The sequence below is a fragment of the Passer montanus genome, unplaced genomic scaffold, assembly GCF_014805655.1.
Source record: "Passer montanus isolate IOZ18808 unplaced genomic scaffold, ASM1480565v1 scaffold12, whole genome shotgun sequence".
In the NCBI taxonomy this organism is placed as follows: domain Eukaryota; kingdom Metazoa; phylum Chordata; class Aves; order Passeriformes; family Passeridae; genus Passer; species Passer montanus.
The window spans coordinates 12,043,393-12,063,965 of NW_024358722.1; the positions used below are offsets into that span (position 1 = coordinate 12,043,393).

The 20,573-nt window shown below is 45.9% G+C and overlaps 1 protein-coding gene across 1 annotated transcript; it reads right to left on the reverse strand.

Moving 5' to 3' along the window:
* Positions 1 to 270: 270 nt before the first annotated feature.
* RD3 (RD3 regulator of GUCY2D) lies at positions 271 to 19,500 on the reverse strand. Its single transcript, XM_039697734.1, has 3 exons — positions 19,362 to 19,500; positions 9,014 to 9,328; positions 271 to 1,193 (listed from the first exon to the last, which is right to left on the reverse strand). Exons 2-3 carry the CDS (start codon positions 9,307 to 9,309, stop codon positions 896 to 898), a joined length of 594 nt encoding a protein of 197 aa, XP_039553668.1. The 5' UTR covers positions 9,310 to 9,328; positions 19,362 to 19,500; the 3' UTR covers positions 271 to 895.
* Between the last annotated feature and the right edge of the window lie 1,073 nt (positions 19,501 to 20,573).

Sequence of the window (20,573 nt, forward strand, 5' to 3'; positions counted from 1 at the left end):
CAGCCCTCTTTCAGGCTTGGCCATAAATATTAATTTCTGCAGAGCAGGGTGATTTCTGATTTATTTCTGGGGTGTAGGGTGGAGCATTTCTCAGCAGCACAGAGCACTGAGGCCCCAGAGCAGCACTTGACACAGCACTGAGGTATCCACCTGCGTATCTACACAGCAGGTTGATAAATTTCTATCTACTCTGCAGGTGCAAAGTTCTGGGGGTTCTGCCTGCACAAAAGAGAAAGTACCCAAGAAACTTGAACATGCATAAACTGGTGGTTGTGGAACATGATTGGTCTTTAATCTCAAAAAGCTTGGGCCTGTTTCTACTCAGGTTGGATTGTGAACTGTCAGCAAAAAAGCGGATCAAGAGCAGTGCTGAGGTTACCTGTGAAGTTTGTTGTAGCACTGAGGAAGGCTATTAGTTGGAAAAGGAAGTTCAGTTCCAAATCAGATACTAGCTTTAGCTCACAAGCCTGATCCTGCAAGCCTCACTCATTTAGGTGGCTGTCTTGCTTTCAGCAAGATTGGAGGAGCCAGCAGCTCTCAGTAGCTTGAGCCAAACGTTTTTATAGATAACTACATCCAGGCTGGAGGGGAAAGGGAGAAAACAGACATAGCAAAACTAATTCATTTTCCACAAGAAAGCAGTAATAAAAACGAGATAGTAAGTGAGCCTTGTCCTTAAGGTTACTGGATAGCTACTGAGTTAAAGGAAAAGCTACCATGTTTGGTAATAAATGGTGTCACAGACTGCAGGCATCTGCAGCGGTTACTACGGACACAGCTTCCAAGACAGAGACAGGCAGGAAAAGAGATGGAAAAAAGAAGAAACAGTAGAGTTAAAAAAGGGTTAACTGGACTTTTGAAAGATCAGTGTCTAAAAACCTTATTTAGTATAGAGTCAGAAATCCTTGGTGTTCCGAAATTCTGGCATGCTCCAAACCCTCCTGTTGGGCTGGGTGCCCCGTTCCACATCCTCTGAGATGGTCTTGATGTCACTGATGAATGGGGAAATCCTGGACCGAGATTTAAATGTTGTTAAGGAGAGGCTGGTTCTGTTCTTTGTGTTCCATTGCCTTGCAAGCTTCTTGGCCTCTTCCTCCTCTTTGATCTTCTCAGCAGCTTCCTGCAGGACGGAGCGGAAGAGCCGGGATACTTCCTGCGCTTCTGGTTCGTACTCCGCAACAACTTGCCTGAACCTGGAAGCACAGTCAGGGCACAGCTTTGATTAAAAACATCAAATTACGGATTGCTGCCAAATCGCTGTTCTAGGCTTGGAACTTGCACTTTCCTGCTAAATGGGACTCCCTGGACAGAAGGGAACAACAAGGAGGGGCCATGAAGATATGACCTTGGGCATATCTAAAATGACAAGCAAGCCAGGGAATGTAAGGAAGAGATGAATCACTGTTTCTTATAAGCATAAGAAATAATAGGGAGAACCAAACAAAGCTAGAAGGCGAGTTTGAAACACAAGGAAGTGCTCTTTTCACACACCACCTATTAAACCAGAGCTCAATGCTGTCAATAGCTTAAGAAACAAAATTATTAGACAAGTTTGTGGAAAATGTCCCCATCACTGCTCATTAAACATGATTGTCCAAATGCACATCATTGCTCGAGATAGTCCCTGAACTGCAGCTCACCAGAAGCTCAAGGTAGATCAGGGAAAGCCCCACGTGATTTCCCCTGTTTTCCATTCTTGTTCCTGATAGCATTACCCAATGGCCTCTAGACAAAGGAAAATCCAGTCACTTTGTTTGGTAGTCTTTCAATATTTAACTTTCCATGGTGTTTCATCTTCCTATGAATTTCTGTAACATAACGGACTGGCTCAGCTGAAAACATCTTGGTTGGCAGCACAATGCTGTATCTAATTAGATAACTCTGAATTACTTCAGTGCCTTCTCAGCAAATAGCTCAAAACAGAGTTTTTTTGAATTTTTTTAACCTAGCTTAATACCAAGGAAGTGAAGAATCACCACTGTTTATTTTGCAGGCGAGGAAGATAAGATGAAGGGCAGAATAGTTTTCTTGAAGCCACTGAATGGGCCACAGGCTGGGCAACAAAGAGATCATGCCATTCCTGACACCTTGTTGGGTGAATTGTGCCCAGCCTGGAGACTGTGGGATCCACTCCCATGGCTCACACTCTGGTCACATAGGTATTCTGATTGTTCTGTAATAGTACACATTTGTGACAGATGGTAATATGGCTGCTCTTCTAGTAAATAATCAGTTCTTAAGGTAAAATTACACCTGCAAGCAGACACAGAGCTAAACTAGTACTTCACTAAAATCCAGGTATTTGTACTGCAGGGAAGCTAAAGTGTGTAAGGTAAGCATTTCGATATTTTCCTCCAACAGAACTGAACAAGGATGGAAAACAGTAGGACTGTACTTAAATGAGCCCAATACAGCAGAAGCTGACAGAATAAGATATTGCCTCTTGGGTTTTTGAAAAGCCCCAGGAATGTAAGGAGTTTAGCACATGTGGAATTGCATTGCTTAATGGTGTGCCAAAGGATACCCAAGATAATAAGGACAGAAAGCAAGCCAAAGAGAAACCAGAAAGACTTTGTATGTTTATGTATTTTGACTCCGACTGTGGAGGCCTGAAATTGGCCACACATCTTGACACCCTGCTGTATCCCAGATATTTCTCTCCCAGCAAGTACTGGCAGCTACAGGTACAGCTGTGGGGACACCAGCATTGCTCGCTGAGGGAACTCGGTGTCAGCAGAAGCACCAATCCCTTCCAGTGTCAAGCCAGAGCAGTTTGACACAAGCCCTTCCAAAGTCACCAAAATGTTCCTTAACTGTTTCTATCGCTTTCAATCTCCCTCCTCTGCCCCCTCACCAAAAACCTCAAAACTTTGAACGTTTGGGTGCAAAAAGCCTCTGAGGTGCTGTAGTTCATGCTGATATTTAAGTACTGGCTGCCAAACTGAATTGTGCAGAGCCTGGAAGGGAAAGAGATGATCCCTTGCTGAGGGTTAGTGGACAACAGCAGGAACTGGGATTTGTTGAACATTGCAAACTTCCTTTCTGCCTTTTGAGGAGGCACTTCAGTTGCGTTATCAAAGAGCCCAAAATACAGTTTTCACAATAAATATATTTTTCCCTTTATCCTATTTGAAGCATAGACAGGTGAGTCCATAGAAACTCAAGTCTTCACAACATTCCTATTATTATACCAGGGAAAGCAGCCTCAAAGGATTTCTATTGCAGAGGTGAACTAAAATGAGACATTCCATTATTTTATCTCAATGTGTGTTTTAAAGAGAGGTGCTATCATTTATATATATATATATATTAATTTAGATCTTCCTCTTTTGTATTGGCAGTTGTGCACCCAAAAGGCCTGATCACTGCCTCCACTTTCAGAGGCTGTGTGTCATACTGCTGGATTGTTGGTCCAGAGCAGGGAGCAGGTTGTATCAGGCTATTATTGGGCCAGTGCCTGGCTCTGGATGCAAGAGGGGAAATGGATGATATGACAGCAAATAAACCCCCTGAGCAGAGAGCTCTAATGCTAATGGCCTGGGTTGCTGATAAGGCTCCCAACCAATCCAGCTGAAACAGTTTTCTGAAATCAGGGTAGCTTTCCACCTGCATTGGGTTGCTGATAAGGCTCCCAAAAAATCCAGCTGAAATAGTTTTCTGAAATCAGGGTAGCTTTCCACCTGCACAGCTATCTGCCTGTTTGCACTCTTCTTAGCTTAGTTTTGTCAACTCTGCTGTTAAGATTTACGTCTTACTTTTCAGGAGCAGCACCAAAACTACTTCATAAGGATTTGACCAGGTCTAAGAAACAAAGAGAAACTCTTACTTTTCAGGACCAGCACCAAAACTAAGGATTTTGTAAGGATTTGACCAGGTCTAAGAAACAAAGAGAAAACAATCCAAAAGACTGTCTGCCAGTCACACAATGGAAAGCCACCCTGATTCTGATGGGGAAGGGAAAGGGAATCCTTTTCTCTCCCCTAACAGGATGAACTAACTTCACCCTTTTATTAATGCCCACCTAACTTCAATACCAGCACGTTTGTGTAAGGGACAAGCTCATGAAGTCCTAAAGGAGTGCACACCACAAATATTTCTCAACAGAAAAGCTGGACAGGTTATCAGGGCTGAGCTCCAGCTAAACAAGTCTGTGTATCAGAAAAAAAAGATGCTTTTGCTGCAGGCACCTACACATAACCAAAACCATCTTCCCCAGGTATCAGTGAACACCAGCTGATGTGCTGGATGCTCCAGCAGTCTGCTCTCTGCACAGAAAAGCCAATATATAAAACCAGAAAACCACTGGAATCAGGTAGTATGGCCTTGTATCTTGGGAAACAAACTCCACACAAAGCTGCTCAGTGAGGTCAAGAACACAAAATTGCACAAGGCTCATCTGTCTTCTATCACAGGTTAACACCCTTACACTTTTGCATGGGATAGTTTCAAACTAGGCAACTGCACAACCATGTCCAGAACCACCTCAACAGGGTTTCCTTACTCATCACAAAAGCAGACATCTCTATCTTACTTGTGGTTCAAGCTATGGAACTGCTGGCAGCTCTCCTGGAATACATCGTGCACATCACACAGTCTGAGACGTGACAAAAACTCACCCCGAACCAGCACAGATCTGGGGAGGATGAAGAGGCATGCACAGGGATGAGCACATTCCCCAGTCCAGGCAGTGTTTGAATCACAGTTCAAACAAATTTGTCCTTTAAGCTGTGACCCTTTCATTGCTTTATGGGGCTGTCAGATTTCAAGAATCAGGCCGTGCTTGGCTCATACTGTCACTGCTTTTTAAAGCACTGTCACCTGCCTGAGTTATTCTGTAGGTCCCCTGTACAGCAGGTTCCCTAAGTACAGCCTGAACTTTAAAGACCTGTTAAATCCAATGAAAGTCCATGGACTTAAACAATGTGCTTATAGTTCAGGGTATTCCTGAATGCCCGTCTGAACGGGGAGCTCTAAGTAGATTTAGTCATTCAAAGAAAATGTGGGGCTGCTCAGTGCTAATAATTAGCTGCTGACTCCTGAATCTATATTTTGAGCAGTAATTCTGGTTATAGGGTAACGCTCGAACAGCTTTGCTAGAAAAGGCTCCTTGACTCCCAAAGAACTACAGCATTCACACTAATTGCAACACTCATGTCACATCACCTTAAACTTAAGCTTGTACATAAATCCATTTCTGATTTTAGTCATTTGTCTTGAATTAAGTCTTACTAGGAAGGCCACTTCAGCTATACACAATCCTTATAAAATTACAGTCCTTAGTCTGTGATATTGACAACTCAGATCATCAAAATGCAGGTTTACATTTCCATACTAGGGAGTTTTTTGTTTCCCACTGGGCACAGGAGGACAGAAACCAACTGTTTCACTTTTGCTGAAACTGAAAGAAATTAAACAGACTTTAACTAGCTCTGACTAGGGTTAAAGCTCTGAGTAAAGATGGGATAAATCTAGCATTTTTTATTTTTAACATACTATTCTACTTGTTCAGTTTAACCATGGCAGTCAGGTACTACAGGCCTCACCAAACTCACTGTCATTTCCTTCAGCTGGCTCCAGGATTTAATTTTAAATAAACAGCGATCTCTAACCCAGTAACCTAAAGCTAAGTTACTCCTGAATGCAATGGCTTTATTTGCATGAGGTGAATCAGAGTCTCCAGATATCTGATGCTATTTGCAGTGTATTTGAATCTTTCCAGAATTCCAAGAGCCTTGAAGAGAAATTTCGATTGACTCAAAATACAAAATAGGCAATCTGGATCTGAAAATAACCCTGTTCATTTGTGAAGTGCTCCTTTCCAGCCTCCTCGACATTTAAAGAAATAAATTTGGAGAAACTTTGCCTCTCAGTAAATGAGCCCATACCCACAGAAAAGGACAATTTGGATAATCATTTAGACCTTTAGAGAACAAAGTGACATCTCTGACAACTCATATAAAAATGTTTTGTTCTGGCTTTGACTCTGAACTCAGAGCAGGAGACCTTGCATGACACAAACAAAACAAACTCTGCAGTCTTGCAAGATGCCTGCTACTTGTGTTATTTAAGAATTATGTGCTTGTCGAGTGCAAAAAGGACTTCAAAAAGGACCTCAGCTCTTCAAATATCTAAAATGGAAGGGAAAGGATCAAGCTTACTATTTCAGTCAGAATCAAGGACTTCAGTAGGGTACACACTGCATTTTAATTTCCCAATGCAAACTCACAAACTTTTTTTTTGGTGGAAGATTTTTCTAAAAGCTGCTACATATTAGGAAGTCACAGAGTACTTGAGAGAAAACATCAGCAGTGCAATGATCTTATTATTAAAGTACTTCACTGGAAATGTGGAGGTTTCATTGCATTCCTATTATACTCATCTCGTGGAATTTTGGGGAAGTTACTAATATCTCCATTTTATCTCACTTTCTCAAAAGAGAATGTATCCAATTTTGGCTGTCTTTCTTTTAAATTGCAGGCTCTTTCTTTTTCTCCTTTCTTGCTCCTGTATATTTTCACCTCCTAACATGGCAAGCCCCATTCTTTTTGTTTCCTCACCAGCAGTGAAAATTCCATGGAATAACAGAGCTCTCAGTTGGAAGGTAGAAAAGAAGAGGGGTCAACTCTTAACATTTCCAACACAAGATGAAAGGATTATTGAATAAAACTAGGACACATTAGCTTAAGACAAGCAAAACACAGTTTTTTGTAGCAGAGTTGTAGTTCAGGAGTGGAACTGTGCCACAGAGTGCCAAAATGCTATAAATTTACATGTGTTCAAAAGGAAAAAAGCTCCCAGAACCTAAACAACTGAAAGAAAAAGCCACACCAGCCAATTATGGATAGAAGTGGCTATCTACTTGTGGCTCCAAAAGCATCCCAGTTACAAGGCACAGTAAGTTGCATGTTATATATGAGGTGTAATTGTCCCTACTGTTGGATTTGCTTCCTTGTCCTTTGCTCTTTTCCTTGCACTGATGCTAGTGGCCACTCTGTGACTGCTCATCAGATCAGCCAGACCTCTGACACAAATCCAGTTCCACATTTCTGTGCCTGTGAGAGCCCCTTCTCAGTCACAGAATTGAACCAACAAAGGTTATGAAATCCCCAGGTTTTTTTTAGTGGGGCCTGCTAACCATGCAAGCTCTGTAAAACATGCCACTTCTCGAATCATAGTGTAATACAATTTATGACAGCACCCTATTTGTAAGAGAAGTTATAAGAGGATGGTTTTAGCCTTTCTCAATCATGCCCACACTGAGTCCACCCCAACGTTGTTGAGTACATTTATCTACTGCCATCAGTATGCTGAACAACAGTGAACAACCATTACAAGCTGCACTGAAATCATACATCTTGCATGATCTGTATCAATTTTAAAAAATAATAATAGCAGAGCAGCAAGTTGTATATGGCTCAGCTTAATACTTTCCTGAAGAGGATGAACCCTGGGGCCTCTCTGCTCCAGCAACCGAAGCCTGCTGTCATGGAAATATCCTGTTAGCCAGACTGGCCTTGCTCAGTGGCCCTGGGGATGGTAAAGATAGCTCTGAATCCCAAGTGGCTTGTTTACAGCACAGCTTGGAGTTATACAATCACAAAACAGGTGCTGTTCCCGGCAAATTTTCACTGGAGAGATCTTGGTCACTGAATGATCCCAAATTCTGCCATCATGGCAACCTTTGCAGGAGCCAAGGCTCTATGAGTGAGGTTGCTTCCAAGGTTCAGCCCCAGGGAAGATGAGGGCTGGAGAGGTGATTTTGGCATTATTTCCTGGCTACACCCACTCTAGGACAGAGGACCAGCTATTTCCAGCACTTTTACAGCTGCAACTCAGAGGCCATAGATTCATTTGTTCAAGAGAAAACATGAGCCAGCATATGCACTGAGGGACTGCAGGGTGCTGAGAGCCCTCTTGTACATGCCCTGCAAGGACTGTGCTCATTCTAATCCCAACTGAAGAACATGTTGGAACAGGGGAAGTTGATTATAAAGGCCCATTTCACAACTTTGCTTTGGCTAAGGTGCACTGCAGAGTCACCGTTCCTCACTTTGCCAAGTTTGCCTTCACTGTGCCAAGTGCAAGAATTTATCTTAGAACAGCCATCCCAAAAGGAAAAGAGCCACACCCTTCCCTTCCAGTCTGGATGCTACAGCAGGCTTAGATCAATTTCTAAAGGCATTTTCACAGGAGGTCACTTGGCTGGCAGGCAGCAATCCTAAGTGTAGCACTTGAAAGGCTCAGCAGCAAGAGAGGCTGTGTGTACATCTACACTGCAGAAGTCAGAAGCACCACTTGGCTGTTCAAACCAACTCATCCTCACCTGCATTCCATGACTCCATATCTAGAGTGAAGAGGGAGGGTAGGGAAGGGAGACATTCTCTGGGAATACCTGGCTCACAGGCTGAAAAAAATAATAGCACTTTTAGGCTAGTTTGGACACTGGGGACAAGTGCCTCAATAGACCTGCTGGCAGCTTAAATCCAGGAATGAAGGCTCCAGTGAGAGGGAAAACACCAAAGGAGGTTGTTCAGAGGCTGTGGAACCGCTGCCCTCAGAGATATTCAACGGTGGACAGGACAAGGCCCTAAGCAACCTGATCTAACTTTGAAAGTGGCCCTACTCCAAGTAGGAAGTGGAAGTACATCCCTCTACAGGTCCCTTTAAACCTCAGTTTCTCTATGATTCTAAAGTCTGAAGCAAAAAAAAGCCATCACAATACTGAGATGGTACCTGTTCATCAGGCAAGGTAACGCTGCTCTGGCTGGTCAGGAGCAGAAAGCACTCAAGCCAGTGTCAGAGGGAAGCATTCTGTAGCATTAGCATTCTGTAACTTCTTGGAGGAAATTATGTGTTTAACTTAAAACATTAGATTTCCCTTCACAGCATGACTCATGACACAGGATGCTGAGTTTTGGTTCTGTTGGTCCTAGCAACTCTCACTCTCTCCTCAGACATCATAAAGAGAAAAAGGGTAAAAGAAAGGTCTTTATCACCCCGTTTTTTACTGTACCTGAGTATGACAGGCCCACAGTAGGAAGGATGTATTTTGGTGCACATGTCCTCCAGCTGCAGCCGTTCTCCGGGGCTGATGTCGTAGCTCTGCTTTGGGTAGCTGACCAGCCAGCCGTAGTCCACCCCGGTCTTGATCTTGCGGTATTCGTTCTCCCGCTCGCGCTGCTGCTTCTCTGCCTGCTTGATCTGCCAGCTCAGCTCCATCATGAGCGTTTCCACCACCATTTCTGTGGGGTTCCTCTGGGAAATGCGGTTTGGGGGCTCATTCCACCTGAACCAGGATGCCAATGACATAATGCTCTGTGTGTCTTTGCTGGGAGGGGTAGAGAGGAAGGGAACAAGAACAGTGCCACCATCAACACACCTCAGCTGAGAACGCTCTTCCCCCCACACCCCTCCATTCTGTTGTTCAGATTGCTGCTGGATAACCACTTGGAAATAACTGGTGCTGGGCACCTTGAGAAATCTCACTTGTAGCAGCCAGCTTGCTCAGAGGTGAGACAGAGGGTGAAGAGGCACTGTCTCCCTCAGTTTCCTCTCAGCATGTAATTAACATGAGTCACAGTCCTGACACCTTAAGTCAGCTTACAAGGATGCCTTGCTTCCTCCAGGCTGGGCTGGGGAAGCATTCTCCTGCCCACACACAGGGCTTGGGCTCGCCTGGCTGAACCCTCATGGGAGGGCACGACCTTGCAGCAACCCTGCCTGTAAAAACTCAATGCACAGAGTCAAGGGATTGCTGGGAGCTGCATTCTAGCCAGGAGATCCTTAGAGGGGAGGCAGGATTAAGTGACCTGGTGTGGTGGGTTGAAGCTGATGCCCACTAAGTGCCCACCAAAGCTGTTCTATCACTCCCTTCCCCAGCTGGACAAGAGACAGAAAATGTATTGAAAGGCTCATGGTTTGAGATAAGGACAGAGACATCACTCAGCAATTACTGTCAGGTGCAAAATAGACCCAACTTGCATATATTAGTTTATTACTCATCAAATCACAGTTAGATAATGAGAAATAAAACCAAATCTTTAAACACCTTCCCCCACTCTTTTCTTCCAGGGCTCTGCTTTACTCCCAAATTCTCTACCTCATCAGTACAGGGGGATAGGGAATTGGGGTTGTGGTCAGTTCACTACATATTGTTTCTGCAGCTCCTTCCTTCTCTGGGGCAGGACTCCTCACATCCTTCCTTTGCTCCAGTGTGGGGTCCCTCCCATGAGGACAGTCCTCTGTGGACTTCTCCAGTGTCAGTCCTTCCCATGGGCTACAGTTCCTCATGAACTGCTCCTGCCTGGATCTCTCACAGGGAGTGCAGTCCTTCAGGAACAGGCTGCCCAGTGTGGGTTCCCCAGGGTGTCACCAGTCCTGCCAGCAAACCTGCTCCAGCATGGGCTCCTCTCTCCAGGAGGTCCTGCCAGGAACCTCTTCCATTGTGGTGTTCCATGGGGTCACAATCTCTTTTGGACATGGGCTGGAGGTGGATCTCTGCATCCCCTTGAACCTCCATGGCTGCAGGGACACAGCTGCCTCAGCATGGCCTTCGCCATGGGCTGCAGGGGGATCCCTGCTCCACTGTCTGAGGCACCTCCTGCCCCTCCTTCTGCACTCACCTTGCAGAATTTAGTGCTGTTGCTCTCCCATAGCCTCACTTCTGTCTCCCAGCAGCTATTGCTCTTTTGTTTTCTCCTCTTTTTAGACCTGTTATCCCAGAGGTAGATATCCCACCTTGGCCAGCAGTGGGTCCTTGTTGGAGGCATCTGGCATTTGCTTTGTCAGACATGGGGGAAGTTTCTGGCAGCATCCCCCAGGAGCCACTGCTGCAGCCCCCATCACTGCCAAAACCTTGCCACACAAACCAAACACACCTGGGTAGGTTTGCTGCTCTGTGTGATGCTGTAACCTCAGCAGCAGAACTCAGCCCTGGCTGGGCAGCGCTCACAGGAGCCTGAGCTACAAGCCCAGACAGAGCTTTAACCATTATTTACACGTGTGTTGCTGCATGCAGCAGAGGCTACACCACCTTCCACAAGCTGAAGTCCAATTATTTGTTTTGCTGCAGGAGCACTCCTCCAGCACCACCCCCAGTGCCAATGGAACTGAGGCTGCTCTGAGAGGGACGTGGAAGCATACCAAGGTTTAAACTGTTATTACTTCTAAGTGAGAGGTTTCTACTGCTGGGGAGTTACCCAGCACTCAGCAGACAGAACAAATTGCATCAATCAGCTCAGAAAAAGACGGAATTAACTCCCCACCCAGCCAATCCCTTTGTGTTGTCCCTTCAGGAGGACAATGCATGGAACAAATTTATTACCTATTGTACTTGTATTTAAACACAATGGAATCCAAAACAGGCACTAGGGAGCTGAACAGGAGAAAAACAGCATCTGTTTCTTCACACAGTGCACTTACGTGCCTTGTTGCTCCCTTCCATTAGCCCCTGGGGAGCAGGGGTGGCACAAATAATGATTGCAGCTGGGATTACAGAAAGGCTGCTCCTGGCAGCAGCCCAGGCAGGACATGGCGTCAAAAGTGAACATGAGGGCAAAGGATTAAAGAGTCTGATTCTGCAGGCCTGAGCAAATCCTCACTACTGGGACACAGACAGACATGAAACTGAGAAAAATATGCTTTTCATTTAAGCTTCCACTTTGGGGGCTAGGGCCTTTAATGACAATAAAAATCACCAAAAACTCATAACTACACAGTACTCCCACTACAGCTGAGAGCCATAGGCTCCCAGACTCCCTGGATGAGAAATGATCAATTGGATTCTGCTGTGACTGCAAGGAAAAGATGCTTCCATGCATCATTCACTTGTCTTAAAGAAGCCTGTTCACTTTCCAAGTGTTCATACCACGTAAATAAACCACACCATTAAAGGAAAGTGCTCCAAAAACCTGGACAGTCTGTACAGTGTCGCACATCTGAAATTATTTCAGGCTCTAATGCTTAGACTTTTCTAGAATTAGGAAGTTTTCCAAACTGCATCAAAGGACTGGTTTATCTACTCCTGTATCCTACCTCTCCCAGAAAGCAATACCAGTTTCTTCAGAAGGCAGACATAAAAGTTTCCCCAGGTCACAGATGCAGCTACCTCAGAGTGTGAGGCCACAGGTCTTCTCCTGTTCTGCAAACAGGAACGCCTGGGCTGGCTTGCAGGGCTTGTACAGGAGAGATGGCTGCAGTGACTGCCCGTGCCCGAGCATCAGCTGTGATTATCCTTGTGACACAGCCACAGCCAGCAGCCTCATCCCTGTGCTCTGGAGGAGGAGGAGCAGCCAGTCCTTCCCGTGGTGTCCATTGCCAGGGTGACTGCAGGCAGCAGCTCCCACAGCAGCACGCAGAGCTCTGGTGTCTGGGCCGAGGCTCAGGAACAGCCTCAGGCTGGAACTGATGCACTGGCAGCTTCAAGGCTGATCCTGCCACTCCAACAGGTACCTGGATCCTGCTACATGGTGGCTCCACCCACCATCACACATCATTAAGCATGAAGACCTTTTCCTTGGTCTGATCACCCCTTGTGTATCCCTAACAAAAGTGAGGGGCGAAACAGGCCACAAGCTGTTGTAAATAATTTAGTCTTCTGTTTCTTTTCAGCTTCTGTGATGACAGTAGTTTTTGTAAGCTGCTACAGGTGCTATTATTATTGCTATTTGTGCCTTTATCTGATGAAGGTGAACATGCCCTTCTGTATTTTAATTCTGGCTATGACCTGGTTTCACATTGGTTTAACTCTGCTGACTTCACTGGCATTAGGGATAAATCAGTATAAAGCACTACAACTGTGAAGCTGAGGAATGCCCTTCCAGCTATTCCTAGCTCACCAGCTGTTTTATTAGAAGAGGAGCAAGAAGGGAATTTAGTGGTCAGACTGGGAAAGAGAGCAAGGAGACTTGGATTTTGCGTGATCCTGGGCTGTTCTTGCTGCATTTATGGTTTTTAGTTCCACAGGTCTCCCTCAAAGCAAGGCATTCTGCATGAGAACCATTTTACCTAGCACTAGTATTACAGAGAATAAACAGAAAAATATTTTGGATATCTTGTCTGCTGATACCAAGGCCTGCTAAACCTGAGCCTTGCCCAGTCCCAGAGCTTTCAGAAAGCTCAGGTAAAAGGCAGAATTTGTTTTGGTGTGGGAACATGGATACCTCTGAGCCCAAATGGAGCTTTCACTTGACTGCCATAAGTCTGCTTCCAGATGAGAAGACCACAAAGGAAGGAAAGCACCTCACTGCAGTTGAAATGGCCTGTTTTCAAATGAAGGAAAATCCCATGCAAGCATTCCATGCACACTGGCAGCTTGTGCTGGCTGCTCTTAAGGGAGTCCTGTTTGTATGAGATTGTTTCCTTCCCCTTCTCTCATCCATCATCTCCTCTTTCTGAGAGCTGGCAACTGGCCATGTCTATTTAGCAGGCTCAACAAGCCACCACTCTTCCCACTACTGCTCTTAGCAGCCTGCAGAAGATACTGTGGGCTCCATTAATTGTGGCTGCTGGTTTTAATTTAAAGTTCACAGGCAGGCTAATCATTAACTGACTCAAAATGGCTTTCCCATGTGGAAAAGCTCAGAGGACTGTTGGCAAGATGTGGACAACTAAAGAAAGGCAAAAGTTACAGCCTGACCTTCTTACTGGGGAAAAGGACAAATTTACACTTTGCAAGCATTCACATTAAAATTATTTTTAAAAAGACATTGCCCCAGCTGAATACAGATCTTTCTGTTGCCCAATTAGTCCATTTTCTAATTCCTTCTAAGAGGCTATCCTGGGTGACACAATCCAGTTGATTAACTATTCTAGTGTTAGTCAACCAAAATTTCTGAGGGGTTTATGTAAGTTCCAGACCTGGGGTTTGAGACTTCGGTGTCATTGACCCTAGACCTTTGTCTAGAAGACAAGCCTTCCTCTCACACTGCTGATTGCAAGTCTGACCAACCACCTCACAGAGTTTTAAGCATACAGTTACCTTAGCTATGCTAAAGTCTGGAATACCCCCCCCCCCTCTCCCTCACAGTCTCTGAGGGGTTGCTTCAAATTTTAGTAATTTTTACTAAGTCTCACTGAAAGTTTTTCATGTAAATGTTTCCTCTTAGTTTTGCCTTTCTTCAAAACTCTTCCACTGTTCTCTACCCTGTCAGCAATTCCTGTGTTTTTATTCTCATGTACTTTGCAGCTTTCTCCATTCTTTTCTCGGGGCATGTTCTGAACAATATCACCTCATCTTCCATATATTTACCTTCTTCCACGTTTCCCCATGTGATTTCCTCGTGTTCCAAAGAATGCACCAAAGAATCATCAGAAATATCAACATATTCTGATATCATATTGATATCAGAAATATCAACATTCCCATGCCTCATTTGTTTTTTCACCTTCTTCAGACAGGGTTTCAGCCCTTCCTAGCCCTTTTACCAGCAAAGGGAGTCTGTTCCCTTGGCCTGCTCTCTGGCTGGTCTTTGGCCAGCTGGAGGCTGCTCATACAACCTGACAGACACAATCTCCTTCAGGCTCTCGCAGGCTGCATCACCACTTGCTAAGACTTGTTACAGTCTTAAACCATGAGTCAATCAGCAGGACCAGTTCAGGGTATAGAAAATCAACTTCTGAGAATAAAAAATTCCTTTCCATTGATCCTTCTCCTGGTCCCCAGCTTGTAGTGCCCTCCAGGATAGGAGAGGAGTATGCAGAGGGTGGGAAATGTGCATTTTGAAAAAAAAAATTAGAGTGGAATAGGACTCTCTATAAAGGTATGTCCTCTGTTGGACAAGTCTCCTGTGGTTTGCCTTTGCTTTCACAGTCCAGGAGTGCTGCTGACAACCCCGTGTGACTCTAAAGAGCCTTAGGGGTGTGGTGATTGTGTAGGAGCAGAAGGAGAAGCCTTAAAGGGGTTATAAAATAGAAGCCTAATCCATAATCCAGTGATGTCAATAGAAAGGCTGTCACTCAGCTGTAGACAGATTTCCAAGAAATCCATCATCATCCAGTCAAAGCATGCCAACAAACTGGGCTGAGGAGCTGGGAAATGCCTTCCCTCCCTTCTTGTGGGTGGTAGTTCCTTATAGCTACAGTCAGAGAGCAGAATTTGCTCATGCAAGATACCCACTTAGCCTTTTTCCACACATGCCAGATCACACAGTAACAAACAAGGAAATTTATTTCCAAAGTGGGTCCAATCTCCAAATTGTCCCCATAATTGTACTTTTTAGAAGACAGTCATGGGGAAAAGAAATAATGTCAAATTGCAGAGCACATTAAAATTTGGTTTAAATTATTTACCTCCTTAGTAAGATTTGGATTACATTGTCCAGGAAAGTCCAGTGTCCTTCAGATACCAAAAAGGTATCAAGTACCTGCCTGGACTGCAACTCATGGGTAGATTGAAATAGGTTTGGCTACACCCATCTCTGAATTCTGTGCTCACTGATGCAATGTTTAACCAGCTGCTCAGGCACAAATTATGGTCATGGCTATGCTGCTGGCTCTATCTGCATGAAGTAGCAACAGCATCAAAGATGAACCTCAAAATGTATTTCTCTTATGATGAAGATATTTTAATTTTGTTCCAAAGAATCTTAGAAACATCTAACTAAGAAACTGCTGCCAACACCTTCTCAATTTTATTTTTATAGTCCACTGTAGCTTTGTAAAAGAATCCCTGTTTTCTGTTCTCCACCACTTTCTGGTTTGTTCAGCCTGGAGAACAGGAAACTGAGGGAGACCTCACTGCAGTCTACACCTTTCTCACAAGGAGAAGCAGAGGGGCAGGCACTGATCTGGGCTCTGTGGTGCCTGAGGGAATGGCCTGAAGGTGTGTCGGGGGAGGTTTAGGTTGAATATCGGGAAAAGGTTCTTCACTCAGAGGGTGTTAGGGCACTGGAACAGTTCCCCAGGGAACTGGTCACAGCACCAAGCCTGACAGAATTGAAGAACCATTTGTACTACTCTCTTGGGAGCATGGTGTGACACTTCAGGATCCTGTGCAGGTACAGGAGCTAAACTTCAATGATCCTTGTCCGTCCTTTCCAACTCGGGATATTCTGTGGGGTTTTTTTAAGTTAGTTGCCATTATTCTCTCCAAACAAAGAATTGTACCTTACCAGGGCCCAAACAACTCTACTTCCAGTGTGTCTGGAATCTCCTTTCTTGTTCAGTGACATGGAAGGCTAAGGTGTTTACACCTACTTGCCACGTGATCGTAATTTCAGTGGAAATTATTATAACCTCAGCCTGAGATGCTACGAGGGAATTAATGCTGAAAAAGCAGTAGGCAGAGCTTGTCAATCAAGAAATTTAAAAGCAATGCAAATATCATGATATTAACACAGCAAATATAATGATATTAACACAAGCATTCCTCATTCTGACCTGCAGAATAAAGGGAGAGAACTCTGGAGGACATTCAGGGGTCTGCTTACAGAACACAGTGGAAAACCTGTGTTTTGCTTTGTAAGCACACTGATTCCCCTGTTGTGATGGACACGAGCTATTTCTGGACTAAAAAAATTGAAAATCACAGTGGTTAACACGTTTCCAGGTACATGACCCTGTTACAAGTAGCAAGGAGCTTTGAATAACAGAAGCACAGGGGATGAAGTGAATGCTTTAAATGCAACCTTATTGTCAAATCTCCGTGGTTGCAGGTGCTTAAGGACAGCCTCACAGCGGTGTCCAGGAGCGAAGCCAGCTGTGACAGGCTCCGTGGCACCCAGCAGGCCCTTGCATGCCAGGCAATGCTGTCTGTGCCCAGCACGGCTGCGCTCGGTCCAACCTGCTGCCAGCTCCTGCTGCTGCCCAGCGCTGCTCCGGCGCGACAAGCGCTCCCAAAAAAGCGTGACAGCCGCGCTGCTGGTCAGCATGCTGCCCCTTTTGACCTGCTGCCAGCTCCTGCTGCTGCTCCGGCGCGACAAGCGCTCCCAAAAAAGCGTGACAGCCGCGCTGCTGGTCAGCATGCTCCCCTTTTCTGTAGTCGCTTTTCTCCAGCAGGCTTGGCACTGTCAGCACTAGAGAAAGGGACTGGCTCTTTATCTGCTGTCGTTGCCACAGAGAGCTGCAAGTCACTTAAGCCTTTAGTGAAGGTGCATGACTAAAAATCACCGCTAGGTAAACGTGATAGAAGGGCACTCGGAGCAAACCAAAGGTGCTGCAGGACAGAGAAGAAACAAAAGTGGTACTATTTCTATCAAAGGAAAGTTGAGTGGCCTTCTGGAAATACCACAACAGTGAGGATATACATGAATATATCACATTTTCTACAGCTGGTGGTCCTCACAAGATTTTTTTTTCAATTAAAGCCCTTAAAATTGAGAATGCACTAAAAGTATTTATCTCCCCAGCATTTGTGTAGTTTGTAATACATTCTTAGAGTTTCAATCTTCTAGAAAACAAGTGTATCTGACTCATTTTACATCTGCATTTTGATTGCAAGAGGAGTAAAGAAACAAGAGTTCAGAGCAAACTGGGCCCCAAGTTCAGGAATGAATGAGAAAGATGTTTTTCAGTCACTAACCAAAACACCATGAGAAAAGGTAGCTCATCGAACAGGTACAGCTTCATGATCTACAGCAAAGCTGCATAAAAGTAAAACAGATTTGCCTCGTTGAAATAAATGAGAGTTCTGTTGATTAACTTCAGATGAAAATCCAGTCTTAAAGAGTGAAGGAAGGGCCCAATAGCTTGGAGCTCTCCTAATGCCTGGCACTCTCTACAGAAGATAATCTCTGTGTTATCTGCAGGAGCAAAAGGGTGGGTTCCACTCAAATCTACTGATGAAGCAGCGCAGTATTTTGCAGTTTGTCTACTTATCAAAGCAAATGAGTTCACTTTGTTGAAAAACAGGACTATTTTCATGCCAGTTTCTCACACATGCTTGAAACAATGTTTCTACTAGCAACCATAAAAGCACTCTGTCATACAACTTACACTAACCTGTTACCTACACCTACAGAAGACAGGAAGTTAAAGCGCAATGAATTGCTCTGTTTGACTGATTTGTTATTGAAACTCCTATATATTGCTCAGATCTTGCCATGGTGGATCAAACACACCTTCAATTCTATACCTTGCTTTGATCTCTGCAGACTAAAAAGCCAGGTTTCCAGTCAGGACAGAGAGATATAAAGTGTTCTTCACCATTCATTCAGCTGTGTAAATGAGAGTTCAGAAGGTAGCACAGACCCAGAGCTTTTCTGTTATTAAAATAATTCAAACCACCAGAAAAAAAAAAAAGTGTTCTGCAATAAAGCTGCAATAGCATCTGACAGAAGGCTCCAATACAAAAGGTTTTCAGAATTAAAAATCTGAGAGATCCCCAGCTCATCATTCTCTGTTCTACTACTAACCACACAATGTTATTAAAGGGGTAGTAATGTCACAGATTGGAGTTTCTAATACTGTCATCCACTGCAGATACTCATACACAGAGTTATATAAAGAGATTGAAACTCTGACCCAAAGGATATTCCACCTGTTGTCAGGTCCTCTGAAGTTTTTTTTAATTCATCTATTGTGGTGAAGACCAGACAAGTGCTGTGAAAATGGGCAGGCGAGATGTGCATTCTCCATCCAGATTGAGGACTGATTCTTCTGGGAAAACAGGAGTTATTCATTGCAGCACAGGTGAGAAAGCAGTTTAACAGACACCAGTGCATTTCTGTTCAGGACTGAACTTTAGTTATGGTATGTACCAGAAAGAATATTGACCAAAGGTCCTCGAAGTCCCACTCTGACTGCAGAGTTTTCTATGTACTGCAGAATACTAGGACCAGTGTCAAAGTTTGATCATTGTGACAGGAGCTACTTAAAAATATACACTGTTCTAAAATTAGCAACCAAAAGAAGAATGCTAAATTTACAGCTTGAAAACTGAAGCCTGTCTTTATCGAGATACCCACAGCATTGGCAGAGCTCTGGGGAAGCTCATGCTTTCCACCCTGGAATAGCTGCATGTCCCACCTGCGGGCACAGAGACCATGAACAGCACTGTCCTCACATGGGTTTTAGTTAATGTATCAGCACCAGGAGATGTACAGCGTGTTCTATCCTTAGTTACACTGCCATAACTCAGAAGTTGTCTGACCAGCCTTCGTGGTACCTCACTGGGGGTGAAAACCACTGAACTTCCACACTGCAGACACTTAGTAGGGCAGGTGTCTAATCAGAGAGATTTTAAATATGGCATAAACACAAGGCAGCATAAACCATGCTTTACTCCTCGATTGCCTGTCCTTACATAACCAGTTACCCAGCGCTTATCCATGATGCAGGCAGCCGTGCCCGAGCCCAGCCTGGGAGAGCTGCGGAGCGCCCCGGGCCCCTTCCCTGCCCTTCCCTGCCCACCCATCCCGCCTCACCTTTGGCACCAGCGCTCCCGCTGCTCGGGCGGACGGGCGGACTCGGGGCGACAGGAGAGGTACCGGGAGGAGGACGAGGCTTGAAGTCAAGCCCTCTAAACTGGCACGGCAGGCTTAAACCCACACTGGGGCATGGATTAGCCCTGGTGACGAGATAGAACAGCTGGGCTTACGGCAGTGCCTTTGAGCGATTAGGGCTCGCTCCGCTGCCTCCACACAGCCTCCCGGAACGAGCCGGCACCTCTCGGCTCAGCCAGGCTTCGGCACCCGTTTGAAAGTCCCTCCAAAACACGAAAACTTTGTGGCGTTTTCTACCCCGCAGCTGAGCCGGCCCTTTGAAGAAATGCAGGCACTTGAGGGCCCCGGGACTTTCTGCAGCTGCAGGGGGTTCGGTCCCGTCGCTCCCGGCCGTGCCCCCGGCTCGGCGCCCCGGGGCTGTCCCGGCGGAGGCGGCCGCGCCTGGAGCCGCTGGGGCCGGGCGATGCCCGGGGAACGGGGACACGCAGCCCCGGGCTCTCCCCTGCAAAGACAGCGGTCCCCTCCGCGCCGCCGGCGGTGTCCCCAGCTCCTCCCGCTCCTCTTCCTCACCGCCGTGCCCAGCCGGGCAGCGCCTCTCGCCGCCGCCGCTCCGCCGAAGTTGAGCGGAGCCGCCCGCGCCCCGCCCGCCGCCGTTCCCATGGCGACCACGGGAAGCCCGCTCGGCCCGGGGCCGTGAGCCCCGCCCGGCACCGGCACCGGCACCGGCACCGGCACGGCGTCAGAGCCCGCCGGGACTCTCTGCTCCAGACGGAATTCGCAGCCACAAATAACGGCGCGGAAACTGGATCTGTCCGTTCATTTCTCGCCGAGTCCTTTGGGAACGGAACAGAACAGTCTTCAGCCACAGAAGCCACAAGGGTTTGGAGGGATGAAGAAGGATGAGCACGGGAGTTGGGAGGGCATGGAGCAGAAGAAGAGGAGGAAGGTTTTTACAGATAGGGTGGTGAAACTCTGGCCCAGGTTGCCCAGAGAGGAGGTGGATGTCCCATCCCTGGAAACGTTCAAGGGCAGGTTGGACAGTGCTCTGAGCAGCCTGACCTACCTGAAGATGTCCCTGCTCATTGCAGGGGGCTGAACTAGATGGTCCCAGTCACACACAGCCACAGTGTCCTCTGTGAGCCCACAGTTCCTCACCCAGCCTCTTTCCACAGTGCACAAATGTGCAAAACATTG

What these genes read in the sequence shown, in the direction of transcription:
- RD3 (XM_039697734.1), bottom strand. Translation starts at nt 9,309, where the DNA reads ATGTCATTGGCATCCTGGTTCAGGTGGAATGAGCCCCCAAACCGCATT. An exon ending in TGTGGGCCTGTCATACTCAG is followed by an intron (nt 1,194 to 9,013) that starts GTACAGTAAAAA and finishes CTGTGCTTCCAG; the next exon opens with GTTCAGGCAAGTTGTTGCGG.